The 20079-nt window shown below is 40.6% G+C and overlaps 1 protein-coding gene across 1 annotated transcript in view; it reads left to right on the top strand.

Moving 5' to 3' along the window:
* The first annotated feature begins 2550 nt into the window (after nt 1-2550).
* Nucleotides 2551-20079, top strand: part of BMPR2 (bone morphogenetic protein receptor type 2) — a 199242-nt gene continuing 181713 nt past the window's right edge. Inside the window, exon 1 of the mRNA XM_026002525.2 lies at nt 2551-3347. Within this exon, the coding sequence (XP_025858310.1) occupies nt 3272-3347 (76 nt within the window). The 5' untranslated portion in view covers nt 2551-3271. The remainder of the gene's footprint in view (nt 3348-20079) is intronic.

The following is a 20079-nucleotide window of genomic DNA, read 5'->3' as shown; positions in this document are numbered from 1 at the left end:
GGTCCTTCTCATAGTGAGTCAACAGCCATGTCCCAACTGAGATATTACAAGGAGCCAAAGAAAGGAGAAGAGGTTTGCCTATCTAGTTGTCTATTAATTATTCCTACCAAGTCAGTTGCATATATTTATTTCATGTGAATTTCCTAGGACCCTCTCTGCTTTTTAAATATAATTTACCATACATTTATAATAGGTATAAGGGTACTTAATGTTTCTTTGGAAAATTTTTATGGAAATAAAAATAGAATAACCAAGTTAATCCCAATTTGAGAAAGAACAGTATGCTATTAATTTTAATAAACTTTCTATACCTCTAACTTACTAAAATCCCGTTTCTCCAAATGCTAGATCTTATTTCTTAAAAGTCAAATGTCAAAACAATACCAGTTTCTTAATTTTAGGCCTTTTGGGCAAAACAAAATGTAGTGATAAAACTAATGAATCAAAGCTCCTTCTAATTCTTTTTCTTTTTAAGAGATTTTACCATATAGAAACATCTCTTTCTGCCGGACGGGTAAACAGTATGGAAATGTTTTCCACTAAAAGTCTGAGAATCCTGGGTTGGTATTATCAAAACCCGTAATTATACTGGATACTTAGGATGATAACAGCAACCAGTTTAAGGAATGTGGAGGTTTATTCACATCAAGTTCAGATAGAGAGATAAAAGGGGACTTGAATACGCAAATAAAGGGTCTGACTTCAGGAGTGTCTGTGAATGTGTGTTTGGAGCTGCCCTTATCCACAATGAAAGACCAGCCAAACCAGCCTTCAGAATAACCCTTCTGCTTAGTAGAAGGAAGGCTAGACTTCACCTCTAAGATCGCCCTCCCACGCAAATTTTCCACCTCGCAGCTAAGAATTAAACACAGACTTCCGATCATGGCGCCACGCACGTCACTTTCTCCCTCCCCCCCCCCGCCCCCCCAGCAAAATCCCACCCAAGTCGACCAGCTCTCGCAGGAGGTGCGCAAAGGCTGCAGGGCGGGGGTGGGGGGTGGTGGAATTCCTGTTCTTATCCCGGTCCCTTGGGTTTTTGCAATTCAAAAGACCCGACTAAACAGATCCTTTCCAGGAAGCCTCGCTACCAGCGGGACCTTTTTCATTTCCTTGGGTGCGAAGTCATTCTTTCTTCACTCAGGGGCAGCAACGCCTCCCCATAATTTTCCTTTCACATGTCCTAAAAAAACAAAAACAAAGGCAAAAACAACCCCACAAAAAAACCTAAGGCCCACAGCCTTTGTGAATAAAGGCCCACCCTGGAGGTGGAAGCCGCGCGACCGCGACAGATACGCATGTACAGCGGGACAATGTACAGGAGCCAAAGGAGAGAGTTTTCTTTCTGACTTCGCATCCTTTGAAACGGTCCGATATTTCTGTCAGCCAAGAAGGGCGCTCGAGAAGAGCGGGACGCCGAGAAGAGCAAAGATACCAATTCCGGGTGGGCTTTCCCGTTCCGGCTTTTGTTTTGAGTCAGAGGGGAGCCGGAGGGGGAGGCCGAGGGCTACGGGTCTGGGAAAGGAGGGTTCTTCGGGATTCTCTGGGATACGGAGACGGAGACTCCCACCGCAAGAAACGACGAGGCAGTTCCGCCCGTCGCGCCTCTACTCCAGGAGTCCCGGGGGACACGGCGACACCTCAGTCCGGGGCTCAATCACCCAGCTCACGGGAGTTGGCCGAGGCTGGACAAAAGATGTGGCCGCTCTCTCCTCAACGCACCCCCAGATCCCGAGCGTGCCCGTGAGGAAGGCCTGCGCGCGTGCGGGAGAAAGGCCGTCGCTGCCCACCGCGCGCTGCGGGCCCCGCCCTGCCCTCCGCGGCCCGGCAGAGACGCGCCACGCGAGGGCCGCGGAGTCCGTGTCAGCTCGCCGCCAGCGAGGGGCGGGGCCGGGCGGGGCCGCGAGCGCGCAGGCGCAGTGCGGGCTTCCTCGCGCCGCCGCCGCCACTGCCGCCGCTGCCGCCGCCGCCGCCGCCGCCGCCCGCGCTGCACCACAGGCCCCGAGACAGACAGGGCCGGGAAGAGCCGGAGACTGAGGAGGAGGAGGCGGAGGCGGAGGCGGCGGCGGAGGCGGGGCGACTCCGGTGACCGGGAGCGCCGCAGACTGGCAGCTGCGGCGACTCCCCCCTTTGTGTCTGGTCTGCTCCGAGCCACTGGAAGTGCTGCCCGGAGGGGTGCGGGGTGTCTCGCCGCCTCGTCGCCCACCCCCCACCTCCCCAGCCGGCCGCCCCCCCGCCCTCGGCCCGCGACGCCCGAGCTCCGCCCGGAGCCCAGAGCTGCGGGAGAACGAGGCGGCGGCGGCGGCGGCGGCGGCGGCAGCAGCGGCTTCCTCAGGGAAGGGGTTGCGATTCGCTCACGGGAGCCATTGACGGGAGGAGACGAGGCTTTTCTTCGTGGGATTTACCTCAGGCAAGACTGAGCGGCTGCAATAAAGAGAGAGAGGAGCGAATCCGGGAGGGCTGGAGAGGGCAGCTCGCGCACCTCGGGAGCTCGGCGCCCGGCCTGCCGCCCCTCCCCTCCCCTCCCCCGCCGCCCGCCGCCCGCCGCCCGCCGCCCTCCGGCCGGGCCCGGGCACGGCCTCGCGGGACTGTTCGCCGAGGGCTTGAGGGCTGTGGGTCCGTCCATGGAGGCCGGCACCTCTGACCATCCGGTCGAGGAACAGGGCTTGTTCTCCAGCTCCGAGTGAAGGAAGCACCGAAGCGAAACTTAAAAAGGAATCCTGCGCTCCGGGAGCCGCGGGCGATGCGACTCGTGCCGCCGGCCGCCGCCGCCGCCGCCGCCGCCGCCCGCCCGGCTTCGCCCTCCGCGGCGGTCGCGAGCTCGTCCTGATCCTCAGCCCCGCCATCGAATCCCCCCCGCCCCCCTCCCCCCTGCGCCCTGGATATGTTTTCTCCCAGACCTGGATATTTTTTTGACATCGTGAAACTACGAGGGAAATAACTGCGGGGCTCTCTCCTGTCTGCCCGCGGCACCCGGACATGCCTTCAGTCTGGGGGGCCGAGGCACCCCGTCCTAGGCGAGTGGACCTCCCCAGACGCGAGGGACAGAAATGAAGGGAGTTTCTGCAGCGGAATGAAAGCTCTGCAGCTAGGTCCTCGCATCTGCCATTTGTCCTTTCAAACTGCATTGTAATACCCACGGGCCGGACAAGTCAGACGAGAGCGGGGACCAGCCCCCCCCATCCAGCCCCCCACCCCCACCGGCCGCATCTCCGCCCGTGTTTACTTTCCATATTTCTTTTCTCTGCTCTCCTGCTACTCGGCTGGCCCAGGGATGCCTCCGTCGCTGCAGCGGCCCCGGTGGGTGCCGTCGCTCCTGTGGACCGTCCTGCTGGTCAGCACTGCGGCCGGTGAGTAGCCCCGGGGCGGCGCGTCGGGCCGCTGCCTCCGCGGGAGGCGGGCGAGGGGAGCCCGCAGAGGCCGAGGCCTGCGCTCGCCGTGGAGGCATCGGCGCCGGTACCTGCGCGCCTTTCCCGTCCCTGCTGGGGAAATAACCTTGCATGTTTTTGTGTAGTTAACAATCCCTACTCCCGTATCCCACCCCCCACCCCACGCCTCCCCATCCCCCACGGGGGTGTGGGGGGGAAAGACATATTGGGTGTGGTATCTTGACATTTTTAGCTGTGAGGTAATGCAGGGATTAAAAATAATATTTTAATCGCCAATGAACAGTGTCTGTTATGAGATCTTTGGAAACAGAGCTGTAGGTTTTTTTTTTTTTTAATATATAAAGCAAATTTAGCTTACAGTAAAAAGAACAACTATAGCACGCACACTTTAGCGTTATTTTTAGATTTCGATCATTCTTCGGGAATCCATGTTACTTTCGTGATTTCGAAATGTTACGGAATGAATTGAATACATGTTGAGAAAGCCAGAAATTTGAGATTCTTAATACATTGTATAATACTGCGAATTATTGTTTTTAGTAGTATTTTTTTCTTCCAAAGTATTTTGGTAATGATATTTCCATCTTTTCAACCTAGATACACTCGTATTTGTATATACTTTTGGAATAACTGTTGGGCTTAAAAGTATTTTTGATAACTTTATGTTTTAGTCATCTGGCATCTGTTGGCTTTCCTGTCATTGAGGCAACTTTGACCTCATACCAGACGTCTAGCATATTTGAGTCCTGAAAGTTCTTTGACATTTTACTAAGCTTCAAGGGAAATGGTAGTCATCCTTTCCTTAGGATATTTTCTTTTTAGTTCCCAGACACCTTAGAGAAGGCTTCATTTCCATTTACAGTGATTTTTGAAGCAGTTTTTAGTGACATGTTTTTAGAAATTTTTGGAAGGGAACTGTACATATAATTCTTAAGTTTGGTGTAGGATGGCCAAATAGATTGTGCATTTATAATTGAGTAAAGGACAATATAACTGCTTTCCAATTGCTTTTTTTAAATATAAGTGTGTACTTTTCACATTCAGTAAATTTCTCATTGCTCTGCTAAATACAGAAGTTGCTTGCTTATTTCCACTTTAAAAGTCTGCATTGGAAAAATTCTAAAAGAAATTTGAAGTTTCCTTTAGTGCCTCTGATTTTGGTTGATTAGTGTCTATTATGTTTATGATAAATCTATGTAGTTGTGTTAAAAGAATTCAAACTAATGAACATTTTGAAACTGGCATTTTAATATTCTTAATCATCACAGTTCCTTTTGGGATAAAAATGAACAATTTTTTCTAGATTTTGTTTTTATTATGTTAGCTGTTTAAATTCTCTAGCAGTAAGGCTTGTGATTCCTGTAAAATATAAAGAGAGTAAAAGGCTTTAGGCTTAAGCAGTCGTCCTGTGAGAAATCTCAGAACATACAGACTTTGCATGTTCTTTGTTATCCTTAACCTTTTTAGAATGTAGATTCTCATTTACAATTGACAGGCTTATTTTGTGATCAGAACTGATAACAGTAAGGGAAAGAACATTGATTTAAAAATACATTTAATTTGTATTTGGTAAATAGAATAATGTCCCTCAAAAGGGAGGGATCAAAAGAATCTCTGATTAAAAGTGAGAGATAGAAAGAATCACTGAAGTGGTTTTAGTCTCCTTTTTTTTTTCTTTAGTATTGCATAGTACCAGATGTCAAAATTTGTGAAGCTGGATTTCAGAATCATAAAAATAATAATAATAGCTAGTGTTTACTGAGTGCTTGCTCTGTGCCAGTGACTATTCTAATAGCTTTTCATATATTTTCTCATTTGATTTTCATGACAATTCTATGCTCCAGGTTTAATTATGTTCCTTTTACAGAGAGGGCAAGTGAAGCCCAAAGAATTTAAATAACTCACTACAGAGTAAATTGTGGAGCCAAGATTATGGCCTGTACCCTTACTTATCATGTTAATGATAATAGCTCACTCTAATTGAGAACATAAGATAGAGTAGTGCCTTCACTAGGTCAGCCTTGAAAAGAAGTAGGGACACTTGATAGGATCTTCATTCAGCACTGGCTACGCAGAAGTCATGGTTCTAAATGTGTAAAACTTTGCCTAATATTGGAGTGGCTAGTACAATTTCATTAGGTGCAAGGTGATTAGAGAGGGCCTGGGAGAACTTGGGATACATAGATGTAGTGATGTAACCAGACAGGTGCAAGTAGTGCTGCTGAATAAGAAAAAAATGCTGAAAGACTGACTGATATCACATCCCTCTTTGGGGCCGTGGATAAATCCTTTATTTCTTTTGAATTCCTCTTTCCCACTTACAGCATATAGTTCATGGATTCCTTAATTCTTATTTTATTTTATTTTATTTTATTTTATTTTATTTTATTTTATTTTATTTATTTATTCATGAGAGACTCAGAGGGAGGTAGAGACATAGGCTGAGGCAGAAGCAGGCTCCCTGCAGGGAACCCGATGTGGGGCTCGATCCCAGGACGCTGGGATCACAACCTGAGTGGAAAGCAGACACTCAACTACTGAACCATCCAGGTGTCCCATAGATTCCTTAATTCTAGGAACATTTTATATGCAAAAATTTGGAATTTACAAAAAATATAATGTGCTTGTTTGGTTTATAAACTTTAATAAAATAATACAATGCAATGCAGTACTTATTGCAGAAATAGCTTCTGTTAAAAATTTTTTTTTGGAAAAAAAGTCATGCTTTATTTAGGTTGTAATGGTTACAGATAACATATGTAACCCTATATCCCACCGTACTCTTTTCAGGCCCTTGAGCAGGCTCAGCTACCCTTTACTCTAGTCTTCTTGTCCTCCTCCTTCTTGTCCTTCTTCCCATCCTTGGTGGCCTGGACGGCCAGGGATCCCATGACATTTCAAACAGCCTTTTTGTTGGGATTCATTCCTGGAAGGTTCTCTAGAACATCTGAAGGAACTTGGGATTCTGCATCATAATCCTTTTCCTCTTGGGCTGGCTAAGATGTGTTTAATGGCTGGACTGACATCAGTGTCAGCTAAATCATCCTGCATTTGAAATAATTCACTTGATCAGATTTCTTTTCTTTTTTCTAAATTTTTTTTTTTTTTTTTTTTTTTAATTTATGATAGTCACAGAGAGAGAGAGAGAGGCAGAGACACAGGCAGAGGGAGAAGCAGGCTCCATGCACCGGGAGCCCGATGTGGGATTCGATCCCGGGTCTCCAGGATTGCGCCCTGGGCCAAAGGCAGGCGCCAAACCGCTGCGCCACCCAGGGATCCCTCTTTTCTTTTTTCTAAGTAGACTCCGGGGCTTGAACCCACGACCTTGAGGTCAAGAGTTGCATGCTCTACTGACTGAGCCAGCCAGGTGCACCTCACTTGATTAGATTTCAGTTTTACACTCTCTTGAGGAACACACACATTGTCTAAAGGAAGATTCGCTTATTTAGTTAGGATTCTTGAGCACTGAAATTAATAAATACTGTTGAAACTGGAAATTTAGTAATCTTTATTTTTGTGTTTCTTAATGTGGGCACTGCAATGGGGTCACCTGTGTTTTTTGTTTTTTAAAATATTTATTTGAGAGAGCACAAGTGGGAGGGACAGAGGGAGAGAGAATCTTTAACAGACGGCACGGAGCACAGAGCCAGTTACAGGGCTCAATCTCACAAACATGAAATCATGATCTGAACAGAATTGGGCACTCAGCTAGCTGTGCCACCCAGGCACTCTATCTCCTGTGGTTTTTGATAAAATGCTTATTTTTGTCACTATTGTCTAGATGTACTGAATGAATCTCTCTGGGACCTTTTTTTTTTTTAAACTTGATTCTCCCTTAGGTAAGTTTCTTTTTTTTTTTTAGTTGTTTTATTTATTTATTTATTTATTTATTTATTTATTCATTCATTCATTCATTCATTCATTCATTCATTCATTCATGAGAGACACACAGAGAGAGGCAGAGAGAGAAGCAGGCTCCATGCAGGGAGCCTGATATGGGACTCGATCCCGGATCCTAAGATCACACCCTGGGCTGAAGGCAGACACTTAACCGCTGAGCCACCTAGGCTTCCCCCCATTCCCCTTAGGTAGGTTTGAGGACCACTGCTTTATATAATAAGTTTTGATTGTTTGGATTTTTAAAATATTGTGATTCAGTCAGCTTTTGCTTCAACTGGTAATAACTGGTCATAACTGGTAACCACAAAATCATAGTGACATATAACAATAAGCATTTATTCTGCTCCATTTGTCTCATTCTTGGGCCCAGGCTGGAGGGAAGGGTAACATCTCTCTGGGGGGAGCTTGTCTCACAGCCGTAGCAGAAGTACAAGAAGACAAACCCAATCCCACCAGTCATTTTCAGATTCTTGTTCCTCTGACATCTCGTTTGGCCACGACCAAAGACAAGGGGTAGTGAAGTATACTTTGGCTATAATGAGGCCATGGTGATATATGGACATGTGATACTATTGCTTGGAAATGAAGAATTCAGATCTTCAGTCTGCCACATGTGATCAGGAAGATGGTCCAGGAGAGGAGCTTCTCTTACCATTTGAACATAGCCAGACTCTTCATTAGGCTTTTGCGTAAAAATGATACCAATTTTGATCTCTACAAAAGCCTATGGCATGTGGGATGATGTGGTGTGGTAGTGGTGTTGGTGTATATGAAATGTGGGGACAGAGAGATTTCACTTAAGGACAATAGCTTTCCTTTATTAAAGACCATTTTTCTTAACATAGAGAAGAAATTGAATATTGATTTCTGATGAGTAAATTCTTTTTTTTTTATTTTAAGATTTATTTATTCATGAGAGACACAGAGAGAGGCAGAGACACAGGCAGAGGGAGAAGCAGGCTTCATGCAGGGAGCCTGACGTGGGGCTTGATCCTGGGTCTCCAGGATCACGTTCTGGGCTGAAGGCAGTGATAAACCGCTGAGCCACCCAGGCTGCCCTGATGAGTAAGTTCTAAAAAATTTTTTTTAAATTTTTATTTATTTATGATAGTCACAGAGAGAGAGAGAGAGAGAGAGAGAGAGGCAGAGACACAGGCAGAGGGAGAAGCAGGCTCCATGCACCGGGAGCCCGATGTGGGATTCGATCTCGGGTCTTCAGGATCGCGCCCTGGGCCAAAGGCAGGCGCCAAACCGCTGCGCCACCCAGGGATCCCCCTGATGAGTAAGTTCTAACTATAAAAGGTATAGAATGAAGTCAGTGTAAATCAGTTAATTTTATAAATGGCCATACCACTTAATCTGGCGCTTACTCATATATTGCCTTGCTTTTGAGTATCAGTTTTATGTATTTGCTTTGTCCTCCTAACTGATAAGTGCTTCTTGAGGACAGGGTTCATATTTTAAACTGCTTTGTAATCTACCATGTTGCATGCAGAATAGAAGATGTTTAAGAAATACTAAATGAATAATAAAAAAGGAATGGGAGCCAGGAAGTATTCTAAGATTGGTCCCTTACTCAGTGATCTATTTAGTAATTTATTCTTTCTTTGGTCCCATTCCTTTAACTATAAAGTAGTTTAAATGGTTTATTAAGTAAGGAGACTCATGTCTTGAGTTAATGAGACCTGAGCTCTGTGTGATTCTGGGTAAACAGATTACTCAACATAGTCTTCTCAGGCATAATATTATGGGATTGGACTAGATTATGTTTGAAATACAGATTCATGGGAACCACCCCAGACCTACTTAATATCTGGACAGTGAGTTGGGGAATCTGCATTTTATTTTATTTTTTTAAAGTTTATTTTTATTAAAGCAAGTATATGAGTAGGAGGGTGGAGGGGCAGAGGGGGAGGGGGAGAATCTCAAGCAAATTCTGCACTGAACAGGGAGCTTTATGTTGGACTTCATCCGACCCTGGGATCATGACCTGAGCCGAAGGCAGATGCTTAATTGACTTGAGTCACCCAGGCACTGTGAGAATTGTTGAAATATTTCTAAAAGAAATAGTGCAAAACTAAATTAGACCAGTTAATACTGATTTGGTTTTAGTTACAAATGAATATCCCATAGAACATTCCAGGTGGATAAATTGCATATATTAAATTTCTGTCTACCCAAGAAGGATTATATTCTGATTTGATTGATCTCTTTTTTTTTTTTTTTTTAAAGATTTATTTATTTATTTAACTCATGAGAGACAGAGAGTGAGAGAGGCAGGCTCCATGTAGGGAGCCCAACGTGGGACTCAATCCCAGGTCTCCAGGATCACGCCCTGGGCTGAAGGTGACACTAAACCACTGAACTACCTGGGCTGCCCTTGATTGATATCTGATAGAAAAAAATTAAATATGAATCCTGTGATATCTAGGAATTCATAAATTTTGACCATTTTGCATAGTTTTTACATGTGCTGAAAAGACTCCCATATTACCAAACTATTTTCCCCTTGTGGTTAAATGGTCTAGTCCAGAATTATTTTATAAGCAATGAAGATGACTTTGGTAGAATTTTGAGTACAATAGACTTGATTTTGTTTTTGTTTTTAATTTTTTAAAAATCTGTGAGATGGGTACAACAGCTAAGACTGCTGGATTAGAAGAATACATATATAATTAATGTATAGTCTGTATGAGGTTAGAAATAAACCTGTGGGTAAATGACATGAACATTTTATTTAAACATTTTTTAAAACATTTTTTTTAAAGATTTTATTTTTCAGTAATCTCTATACCCAGTGTAGGGCTCAGACTCACAACCTGGAGATCAATATTCCCATACTCGACAAAGTGAGCCAGCCAGGTGCCCCTGACGTGAACATTTTAGAATATATTGCTTTATCAGAATTGTTAGAACACAGCATCTCTTTCTTACTGTTAATTGAACTTAATACAGTAAGTGTTTGACCAGATCCAGTTAATATTCCAATATGTACTCATGGGAGCAGTGACAAAGGTAGGGGGGCATTAATAGGATAGATAACATATGGAAGGAGAATTAAAATGTCCAGTCAACAAACTCTATTAGTGCTTCCTTTGTACAAGGTTCTTTTTAAAATGTTGGTGGATACAAAGAAAAACAAGGGCTTCCTCTTCTCCAAACATCTAATGCCATTGCCTATATTACATTCTGGAAGGGAATTAGATTTCATTCTATTTGAAGCAGGGTAGTTATTTTGCAAGTCTTATTAGCACCGTATTATTTTTTTTCTGCTTATCTTTCAGGATGAGAAATTCCTGAAGGTATTCTGCAGCACAGGAAAAGAAATGGTTCCTGTGTGTCTTCTAGCTGATTTCCAGCTTCTTTTTTTTTTTTTTTCCTGTCTTCTCTGACAGCCTTCTTGAAAGAGTAGTGAACACTTCTGGACTTCTGTATCTTCAACTCCTTACTTGGTCCCATGATGTATATTATTTCACCAGTGACTTCCGACTTGCCTTATCCAGTGACTTTTTTTTTTTTTTTTAAGATTTTATTTATTTGAGAGAGAGAGAATGTGCATGAGCAGGGGGGAGGGACAAAGAAGGGAGAGGGAGCCTGACGTAGGGCTCCATCCCAGGACATTGAGATCATGACCTGAGCAGACCTGAGCCAAAGGCCCCAAATGCCCCTTCAGTGATTTTTCAATCTTATTCTTTTTTTTTTTTAAGATTTTATTTATTCATGAGAGACACAGAGAGAGAGAGGGGCAGAGACGTATACAGAGGGAGAAGCAGGGTCCCTGCGGGGAGCCCGATGTGGGACTCCATCCCAGTCCCCGGGATCATACATCCTGAGTTGAAGGTAGATGCTAAACTGTTGAGCCACCGAGGTGTCCCTCAATCTTGGTGGGTTTTTTTTTGTTTTTTGTTTTTTTTACTTTTCTATTTAATTTGACAATTTCAATCACCCCTTCCTTGAAACTCTCCTTGTCTGACTTTAATTAATTTGCATTTCTCTGACTATATATCTTCTCCATCCTCTCATCTCCATAAATGTTCTGTTTTCTTCTTTCTAAATCTCTCCCTTAGATTGTCTTGAGTATACATACTTTTTATTGCTACTCCTCTCCCTTGTTGATTTTCTTTTATTGTTACTCCTCTCTCAGGCATGAATTATTCTGGAAAGTAGATGATTTCTTTTTTTGTTTTGTTTTTGTTTTTGTTTTGTTCTGTTTTGTTTTAAGTAGCTGATTTCTAAGTCAAACAGGTGAAGCGAGAAAGATTTGAGTTCTTCCTAGTGGTACCATCAGCTGTTTACTTCACTTTAGGAATATCACTAATTTTGGTCTCAATATCCTCATTGTAAAGTGACGAGATTGGCCTGCATGATACTTACAGCATTTATAGCACTTTTGCTTATGGTATGAGAGAAGCCAGTGATATTCTTAGTTACTACTAAGTGTATAACACTTTGAATGATATATTTGGTTATTATTGAGTGCGTATATATAGTATTCTGAATTTAGCTTAGATTGGGGAAAACTGGGGTATTCTGAAATGGTAAAATCACTACTTTGAAAGAAATGTAAGTTTTTGCAAATACATTTTGTATGTTGATTATGTTGAGTTAGGACCACAAAAGTGTTATAAAGAAAGGCACTATAGGGATATTCTCGAATGAAAATATAAGAATAATCTAACTAAATATAAACGGTGCTTTTAAAAAGTTGGAATCCAAAAATTTTAGAGTTGGAAAGGACCTTAGAGTAGACTTTAAATACTTTTTAGTTAGGAAGATAAAAGACAATCTTGTCTTTATTTTATTTTTTTAAAGATTTTATATATTTATTCATGAGAGAGAGAGTGAAAGACACAGGGAGAGGCAGAGACATAGGCAGAGGGAGAAGCAGGCTCCATGCAGGAAGCCTAATGTGGGACTTGATCCTGGAACTCCAGGATCTTGCTCTGACCCAAAGGCAGATGCTCAACTGCTGAGTCGCCACCCAGGCGTCCCTTTTTTTTCTTTTTTAAATATTTTATTTATTTATTTGTCTTTGTTTTAATTTAATTTTCTATTTTAATTCTAGTATAGTTAACATACAATATTATATTAGTTTCAGGTATACAATGTAGTGATTTGACAATTCTATACATTACTCTGTTCATTATAATAAGTGTGCTCTTAATCCCCTTAACCTGTTTCACCCACCCACCATTCACCTCCCCTCTGGTAATCATGTTTGTTCTTTATAGTTAGAGTCTGTTTTTTTGGTTTATCTCTTCTTTTTTTAAAAATTTTATTTATTTATGATAGAGAGAGAGAGAGAGAGAGGCAGAGACATAGGCAGAGGGAGAAGCAGGCTCCATGCACCGGGAGCCCAATGTAAGACTCCATCCCGGGTCTCCAGCATCACGCCCTGGGCCAAAGGCAGGTGCCAAACCGCTGCGCCACCTAGGGATCCCTCTCTTCTTTTCTTTTGTTTCTTAAATTCTACATATGAGTGAAATCATATGGTATTTGTCTTTCTCTGACTGACTTCATTTATCATTATACTCTCTAGATCCATCCCCGTTATTGCAAATGGCAAGATTCCATTCACATATATACACACACGTACATACATACATATATATATGTGTGTGTGTGTGTATATATATATATATATATATATACACATACACACACACACACATATTGCATCTTCTTTATCCATTTATCTATGGATGAACACTGGGCTGTTTCTATAACTTGGCTATTGTAAATAATGCTGCAGTAAACATAGGGGTGCATATATCTTTTTGAATTAGTGTTTTCATATTCTTTGGGTAAATACTCAGTAGTGGGGTTATTGGATCACATGGTAATTCTATTTTTAATTTTTAAAAAAGATTTATTTGTTTATTTTAGAGAGGGCATGTGGCGTGGGGGGAGTGACAGGGAAAGAAAGAGAAACTTTAGCAGATTCTGCACTGGATATGGAGTCCGCCGCATGTTCCATCTCATGATCTTGAGATCACATCCTGAGCCGAAACCAAGAGTTTAGGGCTCATCTGGCTTGCTGACTGCGCCATCCAGGTGTCCCTATTTTTAATTTTTTGAGGAATCTCCATACTATTTTCCACAATGGCTGTACCAGTTTGCATTCACCAGCAGTCAAGGGGGTTCCTTTTTCTCCACATCCTTGGCAACACTGGTTTCTTGTGTTTTTGAGTTTAGCCATTCTGACAAGTGAGAGTTGATAGCTCATTAAGGTTTTGATTTGCATTTTCCTCGTGGTGAATGATGTTGAGCATCTTTTCATGTCTGTTGGCCATCTGTGTAATCTTCTTTGAAGAAATGTTTGCTCATGTCTTCTGCCCATTTTTATTTGGATTATTTGGGGGGATTTTTGGCATTGAGTTGTATAAGTTCTTTATATATTTTGGATACTAACTCTTTATTGGATATGTCATTTATAAGTATCTTCTCCCATTCAGTAGGCTGTCCTTTAGTTTTGTTGATGGTTTGCTTTGCTGTTCAGAAGTTTTTTATTTTGATGAAGTCCCAGTAGATAATCTTTGCTTTTGTTTTCCTTGCCTCAGGAGATATACCTAGAAAAATGTTTCAATGGCTGATGTCAAAGAAGTTACTACCTGTGTTCTCTTCAAGGATTTTTATGGTTTCAGGTCTTATGTCTTAATCCATTTTGAGTTTATGTTTGTGAATGTTGTAAAAAATGTTTTAATATTAAAATAAATAATGCCACGGTCAGTTTCATCATAGCCTTTGACCCAGTACATTCTAAATCAGTGAGATCTGATTAATGCTATCCTAATTTCTGGTTAGTAAATTTTGTAAAACAGCTTTACTGAGATATAATTTCCATTTCATACAATTTACCCATTTAAACCGTAAAATTCTTTTTTTAAATTTTATTTATTTATTCATGAGAGAAACAGAGAGAGGCAGAGACATAGGCAGAGGGAGAAGCAGGCTCCATGCAGGGAGCCTGACATGGGACTCGATCCCAGGACTCCACACCCTGGGCTGAAGGCGGTGTTAAACCACTGAGCCACCCGGGCTGCCCAAAGTGTACAATTCAAATGATGATAGGAAGATGTGTATACAAGATAACAGATAAGTGTTTGGCAAGAGAAAAATGAATAATTTTGTCTAAATTTCTAATAATTATTGTTCTGCTTTAAAAATATTGCTAGTAACTATTTATTAGATAAATTAATTTTTTCCTGGAAGTTTGTTTAATACCTTCACTAATTGAGTTAATAGTTAATTATATATTTAACTATATCCAGTTAAACTTTTTCTTACACCTTATCCTTTCCAATACTATTGATATAATAAAAGAACCAGACCTCTTAAAGAATTGAAGTGTACAGTTCATTGTTTTGGTATATTATATTATTAACTTAAAAAATTATGGTATATCAGAGCAAAAAATTTGCCATTTTAACCACTTTCAAGTATATGATTCAGTGGCATTAATAATATTCACAGTGTGGTGCAACACACATTGATGAGTGTCATCAAAATATTCTCATCACCCCAAACAGAAACTTTAGCCATAAGGAATAACCCTCATTTCTCCCTTACTCCTAGCCCCTAGTAACCTGTAACCTAATTTCTGTCTCTATGAATTTGCCTACTCTAGGTATTTCATGTAAGTGGAATCATATATTTGTCCTTTTGTTACCAGCTCATTATGTTTTAGAGTTTATCCATATTGTAGCATGTGTCAGAATTTCATTGCTTTTTAGGGCTGAATAATATTCCATTGTATATGTATGTGCTACATTTTGTTCATTCATCTGTTGATGGACACTTGAGTTTTCATCTTTTGGCTGCAGTGAACATTGGTGTACAGTATCTGTTCCAGTCCTTTAAATTCCTATGGGTGTATACCTGGGAGTGCAGTTGTTGAATCATATGGTAATTCTATGTTTAGTTTCTTTGAGGAACCACTATACAGTTTTCTTTTTTTTTTTTTTTTTAATTTTTATTTATTTATGATAGAGAGAGAGAGAGAGAGAGGCAGAGACATAGGCAGAGGGAGAAGCAGGCTCCATGCACCGGGAGCCTGATGTGGGATTCGATCCCGGGACTCCAGGATCGCGCCCTGGGGCCAAAGGCAGGCGCCAAACCACTGCGCCACCCAGGGATCCCTATACAGTTTTCTACAGTGGCTGTACCATTTCACATCCCAACAGTAATGTCCAAGTGTCCAATTTCTCCACATCTTTGCCAACACTCATTGCTTTCTGTTCTGTTTTTGTAAAAAATTATTTGTCATAGCCATCATAATGAGTGTGAGTGGTATCTCATTATGGTTTTGATTTGCTTATTTGATTTTCCTTGTGATAAATGATGAACATCTTTTCAGGTGCTTATTGACCATTTGTATATCTTCTTTGAAGAAATGTCTATTCAAGTCCTTTGTCCATTTTTCTCTTCTTTTGAATTTGCTTTTATAGAGCTATAATTGATATATAATGTTCTATAAGTTTAAGGTACAGCATATTGACTTGATACATTTCTATATTGCAATATGATTACCACCATGTTAGCTAACACCTCTATTATATCATGTAATTATCATTATTGTGTGTGTGTGTGGTGGGAACAATTAACATCTAGTCTCTTAGCAATTTTGAAATTTATAATACAGTATTGTTGTATATAGTTGTGTATTATATACAGGATTTATTCATCTACTGGTTGCAAGTTTGTACCCTTAAACAATATTTATTTTTTTAATTGGATTATTTGTCTTTTTGTTGGATGATAGGAGTTCTTTATATATTATGAATATTAACTTTCTATCAGATAGATGATTTCCAAATGCTATGGACTGAATATGTCCCTCAAATTTCATGTTGAAATCATAACCCTCTGGGGCAGCCCGGGTGGCTCAGCGGTTTAGCACCACCTTCAGCCCAGGGCCTGATCCTGCAGTCCTGGGTTTGAGTCCCACATCAGGCTCCCTGCAGGGAGCCTGCTTCTCCCTCTGCTTGTGTCTCTGTACCCCTCCCCTCTCACTGTGTGGCTCATGAATAAATAAATAAAATTAAAAAAAAAAAGAAAGAAATCATAACCCTCTAGGTGATGATATTAGAAGGTGAGGCCTTTGGGAGTTGATTAGGTCATGAAGGTGGAGCCCTTATTAATGGGATTAGTGATCTTATGAAAGAGACCACAGAAAGATCCCTTCCTCTTACCACTTTGTGAGGTTACAACAAAAAGATGGCCATCTAGGAAATGGATTCTCACCAGTTACTGAATCTGTTGGCATCATGATCTTATTAAACCTCCCTGACTCCAGAGCTGTGAGAAAGAAATTTTCTTTCTTTTTTTCTTTTCTTTTCTTTTCTTTTCTTTTCTCTTTTCTTTCTTCTTTCTTTCTTTCTTTCTTTCTTTCTTTCTTTCTTTCTTTCTTTCTTTCTTTCTTTCTCTTTCTTTCTTTCTTTCTTTCATTCAAGAAATGTCATTTATAAGACTACCTAGTCTCTGATGCATTGTTATAGTAGCCCAAATAGACGAGGGCACCTTTGTTTTCTCCTATTCTCTAGGTTTCTTTCTTTCTTTCTTTCTTTTTTTTTAACTGACTTCATCATCTCTGATGTATAAGAGTTTTAATTTTGATGAAGTCTCATTTATTTTGTTGTTATGCATCCTCTTGGAATCTAAGAATCCATTGCCAAATCCAAGGCTATGAAGATTTACTTCTATTTTTCTTCTAAGAGCTCTATGGTTTTAACTGTTAATGTCATTGATCCATTTAAAAAAGATTTTAAAAAAATTTATTAGAGAGAGAGAGAGAAAACAAGGATGGGGAAGAGCAGAGGGAGGAGGAGAAGCAGACTCACCACCCAGCAGGAAGCCTGATGCAGGGCTCAATCCTGGGACTCCACAATCATGACTTGAGCCAAGGCAGAAGCTTAACCGACTGAGCCACCCAGGCACCCCTATCATTGATTTATTTTGAGTTAATTTTTATGTATGGTATGAGATAGAGATCCAACTTCATTCTTTTGCATGTGGGAATCCAGTTTGTGCCAGTACCATTTGTTGAAGAGACTATTTTTTTCCCCAGTGAATGTAATTGTTACTCTTTTTAAAAAAATAAATTGGCCACAGATTTATTTCTATACTTCCAGTTTGGTTCCATCAGTGAGTCCTTGGACCTTTACTTTTCTCTGTATATACTTACTCCTCTGATGATCTCATCTGTTTTCATGGCTTTATTATTTATTTATTTATTTATTTATTTATTTATTTATTTATTTTTAATTTATTTAATTTTTAAATTAAATTTAATTTTTTTAAAAGATTTTATTTATTCAAGAGAGACACAGAGACATAGAGAGACAAGCAGTCTCCCCACAAGGAGCCCGTTGCAGGACTTGATCCTGGGACTCCAGGATCACTCCCTGAGCCAAAGACCGTCGCTCAACAGCTGAGCCATCCAGGCATCTCCATTCTCGTGGCTTTAAGAGTAGCACATAGAGGTTAACAAGTTTCAAATTTATTTCCATCCCAAACCTCTTTTCTTGGAATCCTGTCATGTGTAGCTGTGTTTTCAGCATCTCCACTTAGATGTTTGATAGTTATCTAACACTTAATGTGTCCCTGAGCTGCTTCTATAGGTCTGTTCCTCCCATAGTCTTAATCCAACTCAGCAAATAGTAGTTCTGTCATTCAAGCTGTTCAGCCAAAAATTGAAGATATCTAAGATATCCTTGTCTCTTTTTGCACTTACATCCACTCTGATAGCAAAAACTCTTGGCCATACCTTCAAAATATATCTAGAGTCTGACTACTTCTTACCACCTCTGTTGTTACCATGTTAATTTTAAAGCCACCATTTTTTCTTGTATATAATTTTGCCGGTATAGCCTCTCTTTTCTCTAACACAATCACTTTTACCTTAGTCACTTTTCAATAAAGTATCCAGTGTCACCTTTTTAAGCATAAGTCAAATCATGACATTTCTGTGTTTAAAGCCTCTGCATCTCATTCAGAATAAAAGTCACAGTTTGAAATATCCTATGTTCTGGCCCCTACTTCTTATGACTACATTTGCTGATCTTTGTCTTGCTCAACTTTTATTCTGCTTTTAACTTTACACAGAAGTAAACATTTAGAAATCAAATGTTTTAGAAGAGATTAGTTACATTTGAGATACTTTATTCTGTATAATTTGACAGTGGCTACGAATAGTGAGTAAATCCAAATATTGGGGGAATAAAAGAGGAGACAAATGAACATATCTGAGCCTCTAACATATCTACTAAGTGCCTTACATATTTACCATATGATCTCATTATCCTTTAAACAGATTACTCAGTACTATTATTTTTCCTTGTTTACAGATAGTAAACTGAGTAAGTGGGAGATCTGGGATTCAAGCTCAGGCCTCTGTAACTCCAAAGCAGAGCATTCATGTAATATATATAGTGTTAGCCTGAAGGTATAAAATACTTGGAACAGTAGTTTAGGCATCTGAAAAAATTATTGGCATTTTAATCATTCAGGAATAATTTTCCAGACTGAACTATGTCTTGGTTATGTTCTCTTATATTGCAGTAAACGACAACAGATGTTTTAGGTTTTGGTTTTGTGTGTAGCATTCAAATGTTGGTGGATAATAAACATTTTTATTAAAGATTCAAAGCTTCAGTTTTGGAAAGGAGCACCAGTTAAATCAGAAGAATGATGACATATTTAGTTGAGGATAAGTTTTTAAAGTTTCCATCTGTTATTAGTGATTAGAACCCCTAGGGGCCAGTCTAGTGTGAAGAGTAACTTTTAAATTTAGTTATTACTCAAAGGACCACATTGTGGTGACATGAAGGGCAAGATTAAAAACAGTCAAATGATAACGAGATGAATTTTATTCATGTTACTTATTGAAACAGTGTTTTTTTGTGAGAGATAACTTTTCTGGTATATTTATTTTTCCTTTGGCTAAACCAATGTGTTAGCTTGATGAACTGTTGTTAAGAATGTTAATCTAGGGACGCCTGGCTGGCTCAGCCGTTAAAGTGTCTGCCTTCAGCTCAGGGCGTGATCCTGGAGTCCCGAGATTGAGTCTCCTATCAGGCTCCCCGCATGGAGTCTGCTTCTCCCTCCGCCTATCTGCCTTTCTCTCTGTGTCTCTCATGAATAAATAAATAAAATCTTTAAAAAATGTTAATCTAGAAATTTAATTGTTATTTATTTATTTATTTATTAAAAAGATTTTATTTATTCATCCATGAGAGACACAGAGAGAGAGAGGCGCAGAGACACAGGCAGATGGAAAAGCAGGCTGCATGCAGGGAGCCCGGCATGGGACTCGATCCTGGTCTCCAGGATCACGCCCTGGGCTGAAGGTGGCGTTTGGTGAACTAAGCCACCGGGGCTGCCCTAAATATAATTTTTAGCACCAACTATTATCCACCTCTTCTGTAGGAATCATTGTTTTTGTCCCTTTATTTAGGTTTATGCAAAATTCTGTTTTACTGATTCTTGCTGCTAAGTCTTCTTTTTTAAAGATTTTATTTATTTATTCATGAGAGACACACAGAGAGAGACAGAGACCTAGGCAGAGGGAGAAGTAGGCTCCCTGCAGGGAGCCTGATGCAGGACTTGATCCTAAGACCCTGGGATCACAACCAGATGCCCAACCACTGAGGCACTCAGGTGCCCTGACTAATAAGTAAGTCTCTTTTCTGAGAGCAAGACAGTAATCTTAGATTTATACTAAGCTCAGATTTGTATGCTAAGCAGCTAATAGGCTTTATATTAATGAAGTGATATAGATTAATGGAAATAGGAA

The sequence above is a fragment of the Vulpes vulpes genome, chromosome 16 (genome assembly GCF_048418805.1).
Source record: "Vulpes vulpes isolate BD-2025 chromosome 16, VulVul3, whole genome shotgun sequence".
Classification (NCBI taxonomy): domain Eukaryota; kingdom Metazoa; phylum Chordata; class Mammalia; order Carnivora; family Canidae; genus Vulpes; species Vulpes vulpes.
Note: the sequence above shows the minus strand (reverse complement) of the source record. Positions and strands in the feature narration are given on the sequence as shown.